At 48.1% G+C, this 22476-nt stretch overlaps 1 protein-coding gene across 1 annotated transcript; it reads right to left on the bottom strand.

Annotated features, from left to right (window-relative positions):
- Window positions 1–435: 435 nt before the first annotated feature.
- LOC125941632 (uncharacterized) lies at window positions 436–9017 on the bottom strand. Its single transcript, XM_049659368.1, has 3 exons — window positions 8879–9017; window positions 6289–6451; window positions 436–541 (listed from the first exon to the last, which is right to left on the bottom strand). Exons 1-3 carry the CDS (start codon window positions 8968–8970, stop codon window positions 455–457), a joined length of 342 nt encoding a protein of 113 aa, XP_049515325.1. The 5' UTR covers window positions 8971–9017; the 3' UTR covers window positions 436–454.
- Between the last annotated feature and the right edge of the window lie 13459 nt (window positions 9018–22476).

The raw sequence follows: 22476 nt of genomic DNA, 5'->3' as shown, positions 1-22476 counted from the left end.
ACGGCGGTATCAACATCAGAGACTGGAAAACTTAAGCGAATGGGTTAAATTTTATGGTTGAAAAGTTAGGCGCAAAAGTTAGGCGTCGTTCCTCTAGTAGTGCCCGTAGTTTTTAAGCCCAACTTTTCGTGCAATGGACATTATCTCGAAACCGTGGTAATCGACTAAATAATTCGTGTATCTCATAATGATGCACTAATAAAAGGAACTAAGAATACCATACAAGTTATTTAAAATGTAGACATGCCGTTGCTAAACAAGTGAAAGGTTCAATAGATTGAGCGAAAAATTGTGCTTAAATGGCATCTATCTATCTATCTATCTATATATCTATCTATCTATCTATATATCTATATCGTGTCCATCCGTCGTCTGTTTTTACGATCAGGGGACAGGACAGCCCGTCGATTTGATCGGTGGAACTGCTGAGTCTTACTTGAGGTACTCGGACACTTTATTGCAGCCGTCGGTGAACTTGCAGAAAAGGCCCACAACCATCGAGGCGTTCTTGCCCTGCTGCCGTAGCAATCTCCTTCAGCTCCTGCAAGAAGCCACGTGATAAATTCAAATCGTCAAAGGTGGCGTTGCGTAGAATAGCGCCACACGGCAATCACTACGGAAGCATAGACTCTAATTCCGCCCGCTCGGGTTACGCAGGATCACTAGCTGACCTTAATAAAATGAGTTCTGCCATGAACATCGCAAACTTGCACATGTACTAGCTCCTCCTCGAGCAACCGTCGTAATAAACTGCTTTGAATTCAAATATTTTCTTAGAAATTCTCCCCTTACTGGAAGTTTACACACTGCGAAGAGATGAAGCCAGACAGACACATACACACAGCACCAGCACTCTTTTAACTCTTCAGGCGCGGTGTCCACATATGTGGAGGCGAATTGATTTTTAACAGGTCGGTGAAAGGAACAAGTTGTCATCTTGTTCTGTCGAGTGGTGGCCAAAAAAAAACAAGAAAAAAATGTGGTTGATCCCTCTTATATAGGAATCGGTATAGAACACGAAAGTGAAACGTGTCTTCACAGAAGTAGTGTAATGTTTATTGCACATTGATATATAATGTCTATTGGTGTTTTGTGGCTAAAGCGCCCTTAGGCGTTGATGCACCCACGCTGACGCTTGGTGGCACGTCTCCTCCATCACGACTACCAACGTCGATGACCATGAGCAACCGTCGTGCATATGGAAGCTGCACTACGCTGCACACGCTAGCACAACGCGAAAGACGAAGCACGTAACTGACACACTAATACAACGCGCAAGACAAAGCACGTAACTGAATCGTCACCGAGTCAAATCAGCGCGTACAGCGCGTCGTAATTGCAGCCTCCGCGATCAACTTCAGAAACATTTTCAGAGCTAATTGCGGAGGCCACGCTCCGCTGTGCTGAGTACGGTGAACGCCACCTGGCGTTGGTAGTGCTTCTTGATGCCAGCGTCCATTCGAATGCTGGCATCGAGGCGTCGTAGTGCTGAGACCACCGAAGCGTTCACTGTCGGTGCGCGTTAGTGTCATAATGCAGTACTTCTCTTTTCTGCTCGTAGGCGGCGGCACCGCCCCGAGCAAGAGCGCGGGTACACGGAGGAGTGTTAGATATATAAGGCGCGTCTGTGTAGCTCTCTGCTAATGCGTTTGTGGCGCAATGGGTTAAACGCTCGGCGATTTATCGTCGCGGACCGAGAGGTCGTGGGTTCGATTTCCAGATTTTGCATGTTTGTGGAACTTTTTCTTCTGGTTTCTTTCTTTGTATTATGTTCGTGTACATTGTAAGCTGACGTATTTCCGTGACGGAAATACGTCAGTGAAGTCTTGGTGGACCCCGGCATAAAACACTTTCGTGTTAAAAAGAAAAAAAAAAGGAACGGCCATTACCATTTGGTTGAATTAAGCGGGGTGTACAAAACAATGTAAAAAGGTATACAAAAGAACAACAAAGGAGTAAGAATGGACGCAAGCAAGGCCGTGGCACTTTGGGTAAGCAAGAAGGTTTGGGTGCCCTATTTCTAAAGCTCCCTAATAAGTATTTCGGAACGTAAGCACAGTCTGCGTCTTATGGTAGAATGTCCTTCTGCGAGAAGTGTATCGAATCAGCCGAATCTATATATACATAGAACAACACAGGGGTATTTGGAGATCGTTGGAAGAGGCCTTTGTCCTTCAGGAGACATAAATGGGCTAATGATAATAATGATGACGATGATAATCTAGAGCGCCAAAGTGCCGAAACGGCTCGCCACCTAGTCGTTTCACCCACATGGTGGCTGCACGTCTGAAAGCTGTCGTGGTAGCTCAGGCGGTAATTTTCTCCCAGGTCTTTTCTGATTATTTCTCGCTTAACCAGGGCAGGCACAGCGTAACTATTCTATTCTAATGGCTAATCCTTCTCCTGCTTCTTCAGTGGTGCTAGCGGCGCTCCGCCCACGTTATAACCGGGATCGGCATGTCGTGAAGGGCCCATGATAAGAAGGGATTAGAACAAAACGAACGCTGAAATTATATTCTATAAATGCAGTTTGCATCATTTGAGGTGTGTCTTTGTCCCACAACAGTAAATGACATTTGGATCGCAGTTTCCTTCTTGAAAACTCTGCGCTGGCTACTTTAGTAATGTTACGTGGTGCAGCTCGAAGCTGCAGGACAGAGGGACACGAAAAAGACGAGGACGAGCGCTTCCGTGGCCCCCTGCCTTGCTTCACGCTGCACCACTTCACATTATGGAAAACCAACTAGCCAAAACCACTATCCTTTAAAGCTGCTTTACTGTCAAGAGTGCCAAGTCGCGCTGATAACGTGCAATTTCGTGACCTAGGGTTACCATGCGCACAGTGTCGCAGCAGCGTGGATAGTGATTCTGCAACAAGTAGCGGCAGTTAGTCTGAATGTCGAGGTTTTAGGCTTAGTGTCGACATCGGCAGTAGACTCGTCGACGGAGCGCTCCCTCGACGAGGAGGACTCAGGGGACGAGCGTGAATTTAAATGTGTACGCTCTACACCCAATTCACCAACCACGAAGAAGAAAGAAAAAAAAAGTTGGTGGATCCCTAATAATATTCTTATGAGATGAGACCACAGGGGTAATTGGAGATGGCAGGAAGAGGCCTTCGACCTGCAGTGGACATGAAATATAGGATGAGGATGATGATGATGATGATGATGATGATGTTGATGATGATGATGATGATGATGATGATGATGATGATGATGATGATGATGATGATGATGATGATGATGATGAGACCACAAAGGATAAGGCGACGCCACATTGCAGCCCCCTTCCGTAACAACAACCTAGCCAAAGAAACGCTTTCGCGTTCTCATCTCATAAGAATATGCTTAGGGATCCTCCAACCTTTTATTTTTATGGGACAGCGATACAGTCCAAAGCGTGTAAACTGTTTTAGAGTGCCATGCGGGCCCAGCTTTTACTATTTGCAAAGGTGCTGCATTTATCATTTCACGGGAGCAGTTTGAATAACTGACGGGGTTTCAGGTACTAGAAATGTGCAAGTGAACTTTAATTGTGGGCCGCTGTAGTCATACACTTTGTTGTGGCTGTTTTGAACGAGCATCTATATCGGACTACGGCAACATTATGGTGTGTACTTCAAGAATCCTGCGTCGGGATAAGTGTGCAATCATTGTCGCCTAACTCGCATATCGCTTACGGCACTGTACGTATGTAGCAAAGTAGAAACATGGAACAGAAAAGTTACGCATATCCCAAGTGACATTTTCCAGTCTTTGTGAAGCGGTAATTCAGTGCTTTAATAAATGTTATGTTCTGCAACGCGTTTTGCAGCATAGCGACCACGTGCCCCGGCAAGTCAGAGAAACGCGCAAACCCCGACCCCCATCATGCGACCCACGTGATCCACGCAACAACGCATTACACTGCCTCTGGGTCAGCCCGCTTTGCATCACACCATCTCCGGAATTAGCCCTGTTTATTGTAGCACTGTCTCCTGGACCGGCACAGTCATACTCGGCAAGAAGCCAGACCAAGCGGATGAACGCGCCAAACTCCGGGAAAGAAGAAATAGAAAGTTTCGTTTTAATAAATGTCATATATCCTTGAAGGTATATACTTGTTGCACTGACGATATTTAGGCGGCACCGTTTTACAGCTTCATTGTGTAAATTTATAGAGAATTGAGCCGGCCACTGGGCACATCCGTAAGACTTGCACAGATGGGGCTACGTTAGAACCGCTTCGTTATACGAGTTCGGCTTTGTGTGTGAGCTAGCTACTTGGAAAAAAAAAGGAAAGAAAGAAAAAAAATGTGGTTGATCCCTCTTATATAGGAATCGGTATAGAACACGAAAGTGAAACGTGTCTTCACAGAAGTAGTGTAATGTTTATTGCACATTGATATATAATGTCTATTGGTGTTTTGTGGCTAAAGCGCCCTTAGGCGTTGATGCACCCACGCTGACGCCTGGTGGCACGTCTCCTCCATCACGACTACCAACGTCGATGACCATGAGCAACCGTCGAGCATATGGAAGCTGCACTACGCTGCACACGCTAGCACAACGTGAAAGACGAAGCACGTAAATGACACACTCATACAACGCGCAAGACAAAGCACGTAACTGAATCGTCACCGAGTCAAATCAGCGCGTACAGCGCGTCGTAATTGCAGCCTCCGCGATCAACTTCAGAAACATTTTCAGAGCTAATTGCGGAGGCCACGCTCCGCTGTGCTGAGTACGGTGAACGCCACCTAAGTGGCGTTGGTAGTGCTTCTTGATGCCAGCGTCCCTTCGAATGCTGGCATCGAGGCGTCGTAGTGCTGAGACCACCGAAGCGTTCACTGTCGGTGCGCGTTAGTGTCATAATGCAGTACTTCTCTTTTCTGCTCGTAGGCGGCGGCACCACCCCGAGCAAGAGCGCGGGTACACGGAGGAGTGTTAGATATATAAGGCGCGTCTGTGTAGCTCTCTGCAAATGCGTTTGTGGCGCAATGGGTTAAACGCTCGGGGGTCTATCGTCGCGGACCGAGAGGTCGTGGGTTCGATTTCCAAATTTTGCATGTTTGTGGAACTTTTTCTTCTGGTTTCTTTCTTTGTATTATGTTCTGTGACGTATTTCCGTGACGGAAATACGTCAGTGAAGTCTTGGTGGACCCCGGCATAAAACACTTTCGTGTTAAAAAAGTTGTCGCAGTTTCACCTGAAAGGCGAAGCATCAATTGCGATACGAACGCGATCATTGTGATCAAACGCGACTTCCACTGGGAAGTCGCGTTTGCTCTCCGCCGTGCGTTCACTCCCCATGAAAGCGCGCGTCCCTCGCCCTCGCGTGTTTTCACTCGCACATACAGCGTACGGCCAAATGAGAGTTTTTAGGGGCGAAGCTCCTTAGGGTGTGGGTCTGTCCCTCCTCTGTAGTATGTAGTAGTAGTAGTCGTCGTAGTAGGTAGCCACGTCTACTTTTATGAGAAAAAAATATCCTAAAGTGGTGTCCGTAGCGCGGAATCGAACCAGGGACCCCTCGCTTCCGAACGCGCGGCGCTAACCACTACGCCACGAAGCGCACATGGACACACGCACCACGATGACAATAAATGCCCAACATTGACGAAAGACTGCGCGTTTCTAACGCGTTTGTGCTAGCGCGTTACGGCCCGTGTAAGAAGCTGGTGTAAGACGCTGTGGCCTCTCCGCCTTACCCCCGTATTCATAAACCCTCCTCGACTTGAACTTGACTTGCCACCGCCTTGGGCAGCGCGTTCGAAACGCGTTGAAGGCGGTGGCAAGTCAAGTCGAGGAGCGTTTATGAATACGGGGGTTATACTCTCTCAGCAGTCATGTGATAGCGTCGGCAAACGCGGTGCACGTTCCGGCATGTGTAAACGGCAGCGTAAGACGCTGTGGCCTCTCCCCCTTACTAGAGAGTACTGCACGTTTCTAACGCGTTTGTGCTAGCGTCCCCTAAAGGGGGAGATGGTGCAATTATAATGAAGGGCGCTGTTATAAAATAGGAATGACGTCACATATGGCGCGTGTCATTGGTGGAAGTCAATCGTTCGATTTAGTGCGGCGAGACTGGGCGAATTACACGGAAGATTCACGGTTTACCGATGATTCCCTCCGGAGCTTCGCCCACTCATCATCATTCACCCCGAGGATATGCGGTGTTTTTTTATCCATTGCCGGACGCGACCATCGAAGGAAGAATGAGCCCTTAACAGCTTCGCTGCAAGAAAAAAAGCTAAGTTCCAGAGGGTCTGGCTCGAAAGCTTCGATTTTGTTTTTCCCTGCAGCTAACCTTGAGTACAGTGAGCGAAGTCTTCAGGATGTCTGGGGTGCTCTTCATGATAATCTCGTGGATGTTAAGGACGCCCCAGTGGTATATCTTGTGCTGCCAGTGGTCCTTGTAGTGCTGCATGCCGGCATTCGATTTGACCTCGATGGAGAAGTCGTTGATCGCTCTACGAAGCAAGGCAGAGCAACATAATGAATGTTTATTAGGAAATCTATTTAACAACATTAACAATTGATATCACGAAACATCCAGAGACTTTTCAAAAGTAATAAACACTTTCGCTAACAACAACTGCTTGGGCAAGCCGGTAACATTGAAACGGACCGTGACCAACTAACAACTGCAGTGTTTGTTCCTGAACCAATAGGGTCAATTAGTTGCTGTTTACTCTTAAAAAGAGGCATGGATAGATGTGAGCACATCTACGATCATCTACGAGCATCTCCAAGCATTGCGTTTCACGTGATTTTAAGGCTACGACTTCACCGACCTTGTCACCGCTAGCGGCTATCGACATACTGCCTTCCAATCACTGCGCTCAGTTCGCCTCTCATAAACGTGATGACCCATACTGCCACCACAGTATGCAACATCTATGAGGAACGTCTCGTCCGCCAAACGCCAGGAGGCGTCACAAACTGGTTCTGTTTAAGGTCGACAACAGTGTGCTGCACCGATACATTTACGATGCTGCTGGACACCGGTGGGTTCCGGTTCTTCCTCGTTCGCTGCGAACACAGGTCTTCGAAGCCTGCCAAGACGACCAATCTGCTGGCCACTTAGGCTTTCACAACACCTACAACCACATTAAAAGCCGTTTATTCTGGCCTTGCCTTTCTACCTTTGTGGCTAAATACGTTGCGTCTGGCGCGCTTTGTTAACGACTGAATCCACCAACTTCCCCTCTAGCTGACCTGTTATAACCCCTTCTATCACCAGAGGCGCGTTTTACCTACATTGGGATAGACCTGCTTGGACTTCTTCCGATCACCACAACAGGTCATTGGTAGATCGTGACTGCAGTCGAACATTTCACACCGGTACGCGGATACCGCTCTACGCTCTGGCTCTGGTTCAGACGTTGCCAGCTTCTTTCTAGAAGCCGTCGTGCTACATGGTGCGCCTTGCATTCTGCTGAGTGACCACGGCAATACGTTTCTGTCGACGATCATCGAAGAAGTGCCGAGAACTTTTCGTGCTGTTCAGAAGACGACGTCAGCCTACGACCCACAAACAAATGGCTTGACGGAGTGATTTCATCGCACAACTGACATATCTTTGTACACCAGACCATGCCACAAAACTGGGACAACCTGCTACTAAAACCTCTGGCCCATAGACGTACTTGTGACTGTGTGACTGTGTTGTTCGGCTACATAAAATTGCTCATGGGAAAACCTATTTCAATACACCTATTGTTTTCGCTAACCCTTCTTCTCGGCCCAACAAAATAAGTCATCGTCTTAACATTGTTCCTTTGAATTCATCGATTGATTGTTCTAGGTTTTCCTTTTTTCCGCTACAATTACGATTTGTAATGGCCTTGAGGGGTCCTTGCGCGAGTTATCGAGTGAAGAATTCACCGACCTATTGCCTAATTGTGTGCATTATTCGACTAGCTATTCCTAATATTGCCTTTTTTATATTTGTTTTCTTTTTTTACAACTAAAATGTATTATTCAATTTATGGACTCCTGCAATGTGTTGCTATGCAAGATAGCAGTATATGTAAATAATAAAATAAAACAATTCTATTTGTAACGTTTGTTTTAACACCGGTGTCCAACGAACTACCGGTTACCCACCATTCAACCTCGTTTACAGCCATTCGTGAACATTTACTCTCGAGGCCTCTTTCTTAACGCCCCTACTAACACCTCGGTGTCTGTACCCGAACAGCTCGTCTCCAGACTTGACGAATGACGAACACGTGATCGCATCAATACTGAAGCCAGTCAACAAGACCGAAAGCAGCGTAACGACTTCTCACGCCACGACTTTTTCTTTCGTCCCGGATATGAGGTGCTGCTATGGACATCCCTCCGTACTCCCGGCTTGTGTGAGAAATTCCTCTCGCGTTTTCTCGGCCCCTGCGTTATAACAGAACAAACCTCCCCCTGTGAACTACCATGTTATACTTGCGTTGATGTTCCTTCTGACCGCCGTTGCCGTAATTCCGAGATGGTCCACGTGTCGCGTCTCAAACCATTCGTTCGGCGTTCCTTGCCAGACCAAATTGCGGCCGCGCTGGCCACTTCTCCGAGTGGCGAAATTAGTGTGAGCGCAATGTCACCATCACCACCTGGGGCTTCAGTAGTGGGTTGCACGGTCGCCGGAATAAAGGTAGGCGTGTGGCCGAATCGTTGTCCTTTAATATCGATAAAATTCTAATAGAGAGCTAACTTTCTTGGGGACACTCGATGTACGTTAATCTTTTATGCCAGTTCACTTTGGCAGCACCGAGTGGACAGCCAACCAGATATTCGGGGATGAGTGCAATTCACTAATGCAGCTCAGCTTATTGTATCTCTCCAGTGTCCCTTAGTAAACCCTGCGCGCGTCATCGCAACAGGAAGCTATCAACACTGCTCACGGTGCGTGCACAGACATCCCAAACTCGGTGTTGTGGCTCTGCTTGGCGGCGTCGAAGATGGGCTTCAGGTAGGCGTTGGTGAAGGTGCTCATGAATGTGTCCTCCGGGCGCAGGAGCAGCGAGTCGTAGTAGATGATGTCGCACTTCGCCGCTCAGGGGCAATGGCAGACCGGAGTGCCAAGTAGCTCACCGTGCAGACCGTAGTGTAGCGACGAATGCCCGGACCTGTCGGGCGAAAGTCGTGTAAATTACAAGCGCGGTACTAGAAACGAGCGCGTGTTGACGCACGTACATAGACGAAGGACAAACAAGGCGAACGCCATATACCAGCTCAATTTACTAGGCTCTGAAAGTTCACCTAGATTCTGGACACGATATACCTTGCAGCACATGCGCAGAACGGAGACAGGCTGGTTTTCGGTTTCGTAGCGTCGTTGGTGTTTCAGTTAACTTGGGCCACACTTTAAAAAAAAATCCAAATGCTACGTAGATGAACAGAGCCAAGGTAATGTTGTTTGCCGTCGCTTGCAGACACTCAGAATATGTTTTGCATTCCGCCTAAATAGATAAGTAGTCTTAATTAAAAAATAAACTTCTCAATTACTTTAATTAGATGAAGAGTGCCAATGAGAAATTGTAGTGCAACATGAGTAACTCCCGATACAACTTTCTGTTGCTCAATACGTGCTATATAAGAGTTTTTCCGAGCGTTAAAGAAGCCCACGAATACACGCAAAATTGCCGCGTGACTGGCCGCTGGAGGCACTTTCGTCCCGTGCCTGGTTATGCTCCAGAGTGTATTTCCACGTTTACTATCCCAGTAGCTGCTTTATTGTACGAATGTTTCCGTTATATTTCTTATACTTGTTTAATTAAAAATATGTGTGCATGTGTTGCTATTCGATGTACTTCTAAGTGCGGAGCACTTTAGGGGTCCAGGCAATCGGCGTCTGTCGCATAATCAAGCTCAAGAACAAGTGCTCAAAACAGAGTCAAAACAAGTGCAGAATTGATCAAATAAACAATCATGATTCAGAATAGAAGACAGCAATAATCAAGCATTAAGCGCATTAATTGACAGAATTTCGTTGAAATCGCTCCTGACTATCGTCAGCAAAGGCTTTGGCTCCGTGTGCGTGGTGGTCTCCTACCAGTTGTGCCTTAGCACATGTGTCAGAATGGATGATCGATTGATAAACAGAAGATAAACACAGGATAAAACAAGGTAAACACAAGGAAAACACAAGGGAAACACCGGCGAATCAGTGCTCCGCACTTCCCCAGCTTTCATGGTGAATGGAACTGCATTACCGCCTAGTTTACCAGTGCATTTTTTGTTCATTTGTAGTATTCCTCGCATGTTCATTAGATTTACCCCATTACCTATACTTGGACACGTCATCAGAATTAGTCACTGTGACCATCTTTTTTCCTGAACTTATGTCTGCATGTACGCAGGACCTATATCCGAACTATTTCTCTCAGTAAAAGCCAACTGACAAAAAAAAATCAAGATGAAACAACCTCGAACAAGGCGGTGTAATATTTTCACGCTTTCGTGCTTTATAGAGCCAAGCTAAGCCGCCGAAGCACTTTACCCGGGCTTGAACGGATTCTGGAGAGCCCCTGTAAGGCCCTGAATAATTAAAGCGCGTGAGCTCTGAGTATAAAAGTCGGCCCTAAGCAACATGTGCTTTCTTTTACAACAGCGTTGTGAACACACACAAACACACACACACACACACACACACACACACACACACACACACATATATATATATATATATATATATATGCTGTAGTAAAGCCGCTACGCCGAGCATGGTCAGCAAAGAATCAAAGACACCATGCAACACTCACTCACTCACTCACTCACTCATTCATGCACATGCAACATAAGCTCTCGAATACACGCATACGATACATATACTCAACATACACCCACACGCACCCGCGCTCCTACACATGCACAGACACACGCACACACAACGCACAAAAAATTTGAATGCTGAGACTGCAGGCAACATCACTAATGGGCGTTACTCCTTGACGGCCGTTACTCCGAGTTCCTAACTTTACTCCGTTTTCAAAAAAGTCTCAAAGTCCTCGATAGAGGGCGTTAGCTTTGTGTTGACAAACACGGCATTAACGCATTCTATCCTCGGCCGCGGCGGCCTCATTTCGATGGGAGCGAAATGCAAAAACGCCCGTGTCCCGTGCATTGGGGGTACGAGATATCCTGGCGATCAAAATTAATCCGGAGTCCCCACCTACGGCGTGCCTCATAATCTAATCGCGGTTTTGGCACGTAAAACCCAATAATCCAACGCACTCCATCGGAAAGGTGAACCCACTTAGAGAATAAAGAATTTTAGCTTCTCCGTAAACGTGTTACCGTTTGCGAAACACTGGGTTACCGGACAGGTATTTGGCATCAACAATACTGGTAGCGACATCTTGACGCTGAGACAAATCAGAAAACACACGTAGCCAATAAGTGAGTGGCCTGCCAAAGTCTAACTGCTGATGTAGAGCATTTGTAACGACATAGTTGTCAACGTACAGTCCTTTCAAGCTCCTTGTATGATTGGAACACTTACACAACACAAAAAAAGTTTCGGGCAGATTGTAGTTTGGAAACTGCAGGCCACGGCTCCGATAATCCGTAAATGCTGAAGAGATTGCGGACAAGCTCATATTCCCCAGTATGTCTCACAGGAGTCAAACATAGTAGACAGTTTTAGCATTGCGGAAATGGCACTACGCTAAACGGAAAGAAATAGCGGGGTCATACTGCGCATGCCCAGAACGCTATTTCAGTTTTGTGCGTAGCGTGCGTTCGCTATTTTTCGAATATAGCGGAGACGCTACATATATTCCGCCTTCTCGGCGGAATATAGCCAATATAGACCTCCTTTCGAAAGAGCCGGCACCATATTGGTTCTCTCTGGCGTGGTCGTGTACTGCTGTTGCTGCTTGCCGGACGCCTTTTTAACGCGATAGCGTTGAGGGCCCTATGTCGCAGAAAATCCGGCGTCGATGTCGGCATCGGTCTCGGCATCGGTCTCGGCGCCGCCGGCCGAGAAAATCATCCCCAACCACGCAGGCCCTCAGAATATGTAATATGCCACGCCTTGCTATATGATGTGCGGCATATGCGGGTTATATTGCTACACCATTCTATCTCTAATGCTGCTGATACCTTGTCTTACATTCTTAACAAAGCCATTCCTCGGCATTTTCAGGATGACAACCAACAAACAAATGTCATGAAACAAAACACCCGCACTGCACACCTTTTATGTTAAATCTTCTCAAAATTAATTATTAAAAGTGCGAAACAATAACAGAAAGCTGAAAATGATGTAATTATTTGGCGCGGTTCTGCACAGTCTCCGGGATCGGCCCACGCAAGAGGCCGCGTTTCGACCAGAAAGCTCGCCTTCGTGCATAGCATTCGGCACCAGTGTTTCCAGGTAACCTTTAAGGTTGCATAATCTGCAGTTGTCGTGAAGCGTAAGAAGCAGTCAGGGATCTTTGAATGCTATCGCGTTTTGTTCTTGCGTCACGAAATAATTCACTGATAGGCAATTTTACGTTGTTATAGTTCAAACCCAAATCAAAGGCCCGAAGGAGTTATTTTGACAATTAAAAAAATATATCAAATTGTCGGAACGTCGTTTCGAAATACTTTCTTGTCCGGCTTGCGAATCGACAGCATGTTAATAAGAAGGTATCAATGGCTTCAGCTTCTTCACAGATAAGGCACAGAGGGGAGGGAGCCAAACTAGGCCTCTGTAATAAACTTTCGTGAGAGATATTTTTAATTTACGTGTGAGACACCTCTCGTGGTCCAATGCGAAAAGCAAGTGGTTCAAGTCTGTTATTGGAATTGTAAGTTTTGCAGACTTACGCTCCGACGGGGTCACTGCGCCAGGCGTCGTCGGCGGCGGCGTTGTCGTAGTCGGCGATAGCGTCGTTGGCGGCATCGTCGTCGACTTTGGCGGCGGCCTTGTTTTAGGCGGCGGCCTTGTCTTCGGCGGTGGCGTTGTCATCTTGGGCGGCAGCGTTGTCGTCGGCAGTGGAGTTCGCTTCGTCTTGGGTGGTGGCGGTGGTAGTGGCGGCGGTGGTAGAGGCGGAGGCGGTGCTGTAGCTTTTGTCGTCGTAGTCATCGGTGTTGGAGCAGAGGTCGTCCCATGGGAAATCGGGGTCTTCTTAGATATAGTAGTTGCCACTGGGATCATCGTCCTCGCAATGAACGTCATCGAAGAAGCGACCGTGCTAATTGTTGACATGGGCGTCACAGGGACCGTTGGTGACGTAGTAGTAAGAACCGGAGATGTCGCCGTGTTGCGTCTAGGAATCATCTGCGTTTCAGGACAAAAACACATTCGCTACGCTATCTGTATTATGGGACGACATAGGCGAATGAAAAATCAAGGAAGTTTGCTTAACCCTTTTTTTTTTATCGGAATTTTTCTGAAGGGTATATTTTTATCACGTGAAGAAAACGACGGAAAACATAAAGATCATATTGGTGTTACATATATATATATATATATATATATATATATATATATATATATATATATATATATATATATATATATATATATAAAATTATCTCATAAATTGCCAGGACCTAAAGGTGTTGTCAGCAGCTTGTGATTGTGTAGAGTTCCCACTTCGCAATAATAATGTTACGACAGTCGCTACAAACGAGTTCCACACCATTTCCGTGCCAAGACAGATGATATTCATTATGCAGCAGGCTCCAAAAATACATCATACCGTATTGGTGGAGCAGCGCACTGACCAGGACAAAGTGGAGGGACACAAGGATACACGACACACGCTGCACTCGCAACTACTTTATTCCAAAAAGCCCAAAATACAGTCTGAAAATACAGCACACAGGCCTAAAGGCTGCTTGATGTGGCGCATGGACATTTGTGAAATATCTGGGACAGCTATATCCTCTGCATAAAGTGGACAAATTATGTAATTATCTCTGCTGACACTCACATTTGGATCTGCCACTTGCACACTGTGAAATTGCGTGATGTTGCGTCTATCTCTCGCACACACACACACGGATCTGCATCTACAAACAATGCAGTTAAGCTGTTGTGTGCAATTCCATCTCGCACGGCCTATAAGACCCGCGGATGTTTCATTCAGGAGACAATGTCCAGTTGCGCACCTTTGCATCTCACACTGCGTCTCGCCCAATCGGAGTCGGTGAGAAGCAGTATAAAACTACATAATTCCCACTCCAATATTTTGGATGGTTTGGTCACTAGCGCCTGTTGCGAGCGATATGAGCTCACCAGTGGGGCGGTCCGTGGAGCAGCAGGTACTTTCAAGTACTTCACTGTGCTCTCGGTCATCTTGTCGTACTTGCTCTCGTCATCTGTATAGGTGCGGGCCAGGGCAGGACGTATGAGTGAGTCACAAGCGCGTAAAAAAATACAGTGCCATACGACGCTGGGCTATAACCTGCCTCACTCAGCATCCTGTATTTCACAGCGCTTTGGAGTAGAGGAGTACTTCCAAAGAAAATATGGAATGGTATGTTTAGCCACCATGTTCAAAAACAAGCACTCTCATGGAGCCCGCTTGAAACCCTCTTGAAACATAGTTCAGAACAGCGACGACACTTAGCTCTTTTAAAGAATACACTGCTAAAGAAAGGTTTGTTTTTCTTTTTTTCTGTTTTTTGTTTCTTTTTTTATAATAGGTGATCTCCAAAATGTGGTAGCCAGGACATATTCCCAGCTGTTGCCCTAGCTTCCAGCTTTAGCAGTACACGAAATCATAGTCTTCGAGATCGGCTTCCACTCCTGGCAAGCCGTCTCTGGGAGTTATGATTTGGACGCCACCTGCGCTACCTAGGTGGAAGTCTGGCGACAGCGTCTATGTTACCTTACGCGATGTAAAAGAGTAAACGTGATAAGTATCTTCCTGGAAACAACTCATTTTGACAGTGTCTCACAATTATCGACGACCACCTAATTGACATCCTAACAATTATGGATACAATTATTAGGTAAGGTGACAACTTTAAATAAATAATTGGATGGTGGCGATTGATAAATTACGCGCGCTTCTTCAACAACGCTTTAGACAACATGTCGTTAGTTACTACTCCAATTTTTCTTTTTCTTCTTAACTCGTTGCATGATAGCCGGGGCACCTTGTGCAGTCGTCATAAATATAGAAGGGAACGCCTTATTTTTTTTTTTTCAAACGCCCGAAGGCTATAAACACGCATGCGCTCCGTCAAGTCTTCCCCGCTATAAATTGAGTGGGCGAGATGGTGTACGTGGGTTTTTTTCGGCCTCACACAAGCTTTGTTCAATGTCAAGAGAAGCATCCCTATAAAGAAACAAAAACCCCAGTGGGAAGTTCAGCACCGCAACTGATACGTAGATTGTGCGCAGGGAGTCGTGTCCAGAATCCCCTTGAAATGCGCGCATGCTACGTGGGGCAGACTGGCATGCAGGAGTTTGAACGACCGTCTGCGTGAACATGCCAATAATGTTAGGAACGGAAAGGAAGGTTTTTTTAGCCCTCCATTGCAGCTCATGCAGATGTAAACCGTTCTTTGAGTAAACAAAAGTAATCTCTAAGCACATGAATGAGTGCATACGCATCATTGTCGAATCGGCCAGCATGGCACGTATAGATTGCCCATGTATAAGTAAGCCATCCCTAGTCTTATCACGAACGGAGGTGGCATTCTGGGGCAACGCCAGCGGGAGCAGTGGGCGGTGATGGTATCTTGTTTGCATGTTGTTTTTCATTCTTTTCTTTCCCATAGAAAACCTTTCATCCGAGAATAAACATTTCAGTTGTCAGTAAGCGCTCGTCATCGTTTCACAGCGTCTCTCGTCTTGTTTCCCGCTACACCCCATTCTCAGAGACATTAAGTTCCTAGATTGAAACCCATGGATCACGAGTTATCGTCGTTCTAAAAACAAAATCGCTGTTCCTTTTCACATTGATGGCTGTAGACGCGTTGTCCCGTGTTGAGCTTTTCAGCAAGACACCGTCTTCAAAGTTTGTGAGTGTTCGAGCAGAAACCTTCGCTTTACAACGTCGTCGCACCTGCTGTGAGCAACTGCAATGTAGCAAGTTTGCACGATTTCGCATCGTCAGCAATGACAAATCATTACCGAATAGGTTGGTGGCCACGTAGATTGTGAACAATAACGCGAGCACACCCAAAATAATGCAGCACGTGGCGAGGAGCATGATGAAGAGCCTGCGGTCCCTGAACAAGAGCACAAACAGAGAAACGCAAAGCTTCAGTGGCGATTTAGTGGCACCTGCGAGATAAATACATCAGCATTACGTCGAACGACCGGGACCTCAGAGGTCCCGGATCTATATATGAAGGAAGTAGTTCTTAGGATTCGGCGTTTATTAAATTAAAGGAAGTGCAGGCGCACGTAGAAAAGCAAGAATATTTAATTTCTACGTTTCGGCCGGGGTCCGGCCTTCATAAAGAGTACGATTGCAAGCACACAAAGGCTCAATTTATACAGTTTCTCTGTATGAAAAAAAGAAAAAGAAATGGTGCCCATTCTATGACCACAAGCACATGTACATTTAGTGACTCCACGGGAAACAAAACAAAAACGAAAAAAAAAACTTTACCTAGCCTATGAACACCTATGACGCCTATGTTAGCCTTTATTTTTTTCACCATCATCCCGCTGTATGTGCTCCGTGTGCTTCCAATCGCACTCTTGATAAAGGCCGGACCCCGGCCAAAGCATTGAATATAATGTGGGGATGCGCGACTACCACGCATCCCCTGCTGTCGGTTGCCCCGCATGGCTCCCGTCTCCTATAATCCGGCTTTGCCGCGTGGCTTTACGGCGGTCGGTGTGGTTGCGGAGTATTACGGGAGATGGCGCTAGCGTTGCGCTGTTAACGCCACCTAACGGCGGAGATACTGGGTCGCAAAAGGAAGAAGGTGCTTCCTCTTCGGCCGTGGACACAACCTGGTCGACCGTGGTGTTGAGGTGTCACACTATGATTCCCTCGTTCTAGTTAGCCTCGCAGGAATTGAAATTATTCGTTCGACTCAAGAAAGCGAGCTTTGTTCACGTGAACTTAGCACCTGAGTAGCCGCCCTAAATTTTGCTAGCCGAATTGAACATCGTACCACGTGGGCGACGCGCATGCAGAATTCTTCTCCCTTGCACTACTTTAGTGTTCGTCGAGTGCGTTGAGTGTACGCAGCGTGAGCGGAGTCACCGCTGGTTTGCTGTCACCTGCACATCGTCTGCGCTGCGGCCCCGGACTACGATCGAGCCGCCTCAGGCAATGGACATGCCTGTGGCCAGTTCGGCGCAGCGACTTTGGCGGCCGCCTGCGTTCGGCTCGCAACCCTCGGCGGCTGGGAAAAGAGCTGGCCATCACCAACAGCTACTGCGGCTCTCGCCAGCAGGGCGTGTCGGCGCGAGCGACGCTTGGTCGTGCCGACGTCTGCGCCGCCGTTTCGGATGCTGGCCCGGAGTCGTGCCGTCGAGTCCGCAGAGCTCCTCCTGTGACCAACAGACGGCAGCGGTGCGCCCCAGAGACATTGTCGGCGCGCAGGTTGTGGACAGCGCGTGAACGTTTCCTCGCCACGGCCACTGCCGCATGTACTACCTCTTGTTTGCGACGCACGCTTCGTTAGGCCATGCGACATGTTTTGCCGGAGTATGTGCAGTGATTTAAGGTTGGGGGGCTGTTGGGGGATGCGCGACTCTCACTCGTCCCCTGATGTGGTTTTCCCCGCATGGCTCCCGTCTCCTGTAATCCGGCTTCGCCGCATATCTTTAAGGCGGCGGCGTATTGCGAGAGATGGCGCTAGTGTTGCGCGGCTAACGCCACCTAACGGCGGGGTTACTTGGGCGCAAAAGGGAGAAGGCGCTTCCTCTTCGAAGTGGGGTCGGTGAGCGATGCGTACGTTCCGCGCGTACGCCGATCCACGCTTCGCGAGATCGTCTCGCGAGGCTAGGAGCAGGGCACCGGTTTTGACGAAGACGGACCGTTCGAACGCCGCACCGTTCGCGTGACCGTACACGTCAACGATTAGGCGTTGCTGCCTAGCATGCGGGCGAACATATCCGCTCGCTATCCCGTCGCGGTGAGTCAAGCTTCCTTGATTTGTCGCGCGTCCATGTTAATGTTCTATGCGTAGTAATTCGGCTAGCGTTAAAATTTTAAAATTAAATTATGGGGTTTTACGTGCCAAAACCACGATTTGATTATGAGGCACGCCGTAGTGGGGGACTCCGGAAATTTGGACCACCTGGGGTTCTTTAATTAACGTGCACCTAAATCTAAGTACACAGGTGTTTTCGCATTTCGCCCCCATCGAAATGCGGCCGCCGTGGCCGGGATTCGATCCCGCGGCTAGCGTCTATTAGTGTATGAAAGGTGCAATAAATCCCCTTTGGATTGTTTACACTACTGTGTTGTCATTTTTTGTCCTAAGAGCACGTGTAAGATCCCACAATATATTGTTGCGCCGTGTCACTGCCAGTAAAAAGTGAGGGAAGCGAGAGAAGAGAAAGACGAAGACGACGTTGCTCCTACGATTGACACCAGCCAGCATAGCCCAAGGAGCTACATCTTTGTGCCTTAATCGTTAAACGATCCCTTAGCCCTCTCCCGAGGCCGTAACAGATTGATGGACGGTGCTGGGTAATACGAACCCGACGACGGAAGCTCTACTCCCTGGTCTTCGCCGCAGCCGCCTCCTTGCCGGACTTCCACCTTCGCCGATCGAGATGATGTCCCAACTCCAGAGCTCTGATGCATCGGGGGCAACTCCTACGGTTCCTACGGGTCCTTGGCCGTGCTAATGAGTGGCGCCAAACTTTTGCGGGACCTCAGGGGAAGACGTTGACGAGTGGCTCAAGAACTATAAACGGGTGAGCAGAAGCAACGGCTTGGACTCGGCAGCGCAACTCGGTCATTTTGTATTTTCACTGACGAACACTGCTCTCATGTGGCATGAAAACCACGAGGACATGTTCACAACTTGGAATCGTTTTGTTGAGGAAGTACAGAAGTGCTTCGGCGATTCTAACGCGAAGAAGAAGCGAGTAGAGCAGACATTGGCTCAGAGGGCACAGCTTCCAGGGGAGACATGTACCACATATATAGAAGAAATTTTGAAGCTGTGCAAGATAGTGAATCCTAGGATGACTGAAGAGGACAATGTTGGACACGTTCTGAAGGGGATAGCCGAAGACGTGTACAATTTCTTGATTGGCAAAGAAAACCTGAACTCTGTGTCTGGCGTGATGCAGCACTGTCGCACATTCGAAACACTGAAGATGCGACGGATAGCTCCGAAATTTGGCCGTCTGTCCAACGTCCTAACAGTGGCTAGTGTCGAAACTGTGTCGCCTAACGACCTCTTGTCGACAATACGCCAGATTATACGGGAAGAATTGCTTCGATGTCAGCAAATCTCTCATTGTCCCAGCCCCTTTCAAGACGGCTATGCAAGAGAGACGGCACGCGCGCGAACGCCAGCCACTCCGGCCCCATGGCAGCCATCATGCAGTTAACGCAGCAGACGTCGATGAATGCCAAGGCACACTGCGATCACATGAGTACTCTGATCGGACACCCTCCAATTACGAACGGCGTTTTCGCTCACCTCGTTTCACTCAACGAACGTCGGCTGGCTACCGTCCCCATGAAGAGCGATACTACAACCCATTGCCTTCTGACAGGACTGGTCACTCCGAGCTGCCACGGGTGTCTCGACCTCCGCCGGTGTGTTACAGCTGCGGCGTCCCGGGTCACATCTCGCGATTTTGTAACAACCCCCCTACATACCAGCGAGATCCCTTGCTCATGTCTCCCAAGCCTTTCGACCGCCCGTTCACTACACCCCGGCCACCACGCACGCCCACCAGTTTACGCTACCCCTCACCGGCCTCTGATCGAAGCTTACCGCCGCCACCAGCCCCACGTGCTCGACGATCCCCATCGCCGGAGCGACGCACGCAGTCACCGCCGCCGGAAAACTAGTCGGCGCGGCCAATGGGGGTGAGGCCGCAAGATACCAGACACTTTCGACAGACATACCCCCGTCAGTGTTTATGCTGAAGAACAAAGTTCATGTACTTGTTGATGGCGTACCTACCACGGCACTTGTGGATACAGGCGCGACAATTTCTGTAATGAGTGTGATCTTTAAGAACCTTCTTGGACTGAAAGTTATGTTTTGTATAAGCCGTGGTGCGACATTCCGTGGTGTGAGCGGTGATGCGTTGTGTCCGGTGGGAGTTTGCACTGTGGACGTGTCTTTGTGCCGCAAGGTGTTTCCCACAGAATTCGCGGTTATTGCACGATCGACGCATGACGTTATTTTGGGAATCAATTTTTTGCGGGAGTGTGGGACAACTGTTGACTGTAGAAGTGGGCACCTTTCTGTGCATGGTAGTTTCCCAGCTGCGCTATTGGAAAATTCCTCCCGTGACGTATGCATCTTTTTTGTCTCCGAGAAAACGGTCGTTCCTGCCTTCTCTGTTGTGTGCGTTCCAGTAATCTGTTGTAGTAACGACCTTGCCATGTTCGACGCGACGCTTGAACCGATTCATGCGACCTGTGTGAAAGAGAACATTTTAGTTCCCCATGGCGTGGTGTCTGTAGTTGAGGGCCGCGCAGGTGTGTGGACAATCAACAGTTCAATGGAGCCTGCAGTGTTGCCTCGTGGCATGAAACTCGCTGTCTTAAAACCAGAATCCTCTACGACGCTGATTGCACTTGTTGATGCTACAGGCGAGAATGAACATCTCGGTTCTCAAGGTTCAGCCGATTCACAGCTTCTACAAATGATCAGCAAGCCACTCAGCCAAAGCAAACGTGACACACTCCTGGGCGTTCTCTCCAAGCACTTGAAAGTGTTCGACTTTTCAAAAAGCGGCAAAATGCCTTTAATTCCAGCGTCTCGAACACCGTCATCGTATCAACACCGCTTCAGCGCATCCCGTACGGCAGAAACCTTACAGGGTATCACCATCTGAGCGCAACATCATCAACGAGCAAGTGCAAGAGATGTTAGGAAAAGGAATAATTCAAGAATCCGCGAGTCCCTGGGCCGCTCCCGTCATTCTTGTGAAGAAGAAAGATGGTACGTGGAGATTCTGCGTTGACTATCGCCGACTGAATGCCGTAACCAAGAAAGAGGTCTATCCGCTGCCCCGTATTGATGACGCCATCGACTGCCTGCACTCCGCTTCCAACTTTTCTTCTGTGGATCTGAGAGCCGGTTATTGGCAAATTCCGATGTACCCAGATGACAAGGAAAAAACGGCATTCGTTACGCCGGACGGACTGTACGAATTCAACGTCATCAGAATCAGAATTTTATTACTATTAAAGGTTGGGACATATTACAAGTATTTAGTATTCAGAAGGAGGTCCCATAGTCAAAGACTGTATCGCGACCTCCTGTACAAGAGCAATTATGATAGTTAACATGTTCGGATTGTGCAATGCACCGGCTACAGTCGAAAGGTTCATGGACACTATTCTGCGTGGTTTAAAATGGCAGATTTGTATGTGCTACCATGATGATGTCGTAATTTTTGGACGCACATTTCAGGTGCACAACATTCGTCTCAACATTGTACTCGACTGTATCGAAAAAGCTGGCCTTGAGCTGAATTCAAAGAAATGTCATTTTGGCGAGCGCCAAACAGTGGTGTTAGGACATCTCGTCGATAAAGATGGAATTAGACCAGACCCACAGAAGACGGCAGCCGCTGAATCATTCGAGCAACCTCAATCTGTCAAACAGCTTCGTAGCTTCGTAGGCCTCTGCTCAAATTTCCGGCGGTTCATATCCGGTTTCGCGGATGTTGCTCAACCCCTGACGAATCTTCTGCGTAAGAACACTCCGTTTCAGTGGACTCCTGAGTGTGAAGCCGCTTTTCGCCAGCTGAAGTTTTTGTTAACTTCACAGCCAATACTCCGGCACTTCGATCCTTCGTCTCCAACGGAGATTCACACAGACGCAAGTGGCGTTGGCATCGGTGCCGTTCTCGTTCAGCGCTCTAGACGGAACAAGAATGCCTAGCGGTAGTATTTGCCGTGCAGCGGTTTCGCTCGTACGTATATGGTCGCCCGTTCACCATCGTCACAGATCACCATACTCTGTGCTGGCTTGTCAATCTTCGTGACCCATCCGGTCGCCTCACGCGATGGGCCCTTCGTCTACAGGAATATGTGTTCACTATTTCGTACAAGAATGGTCATCGACACGCTGACGCGGATTGCCTTTCTAGGATGCCACAACGTACGACGGACTGTGAAGCCGACAACGTTGACCACCATATCACTTCGCTGTCGCCTGACTTTCCCGATGCCTTGACATTCGCCGCAGAGCAGCGCAAAGACCTAAGCTTGAACGCTTTTTTCTCTGCCACACAGGGGCCTATATCCAAAGGCCGATTTTGCGTCCGAGATGGTCTTCTTTACAAGAGGAACTTATAAACAACGGACGCCCGTTTTCTATTGGTGGTTCCGCAGTCTCTTCAAACATCTGTTCTGTGCGTTACGCACGATTACCCGAC

Source organism: Dermacentor silvarum, chromosome 11 (assembly GCF_013339745.2).
Source record: "Dermacentor silvarum isolate Dsil-2018 chromosome 11, BIME_Dsil_1.4, whole genome shotgun sequence".
In the NCBI taxonomy this organism is placed as follows: Eukaryota; Metazoa; Arthropoda; class Arachnida; order Ixodida; family Ixodidae; genus Dermacentor; species Dermacentor silvarum.
Note: the sequence above shows the minus strand (reverse complement) of the source record. Positions and strands in the feature narration are given on the sequence as shown.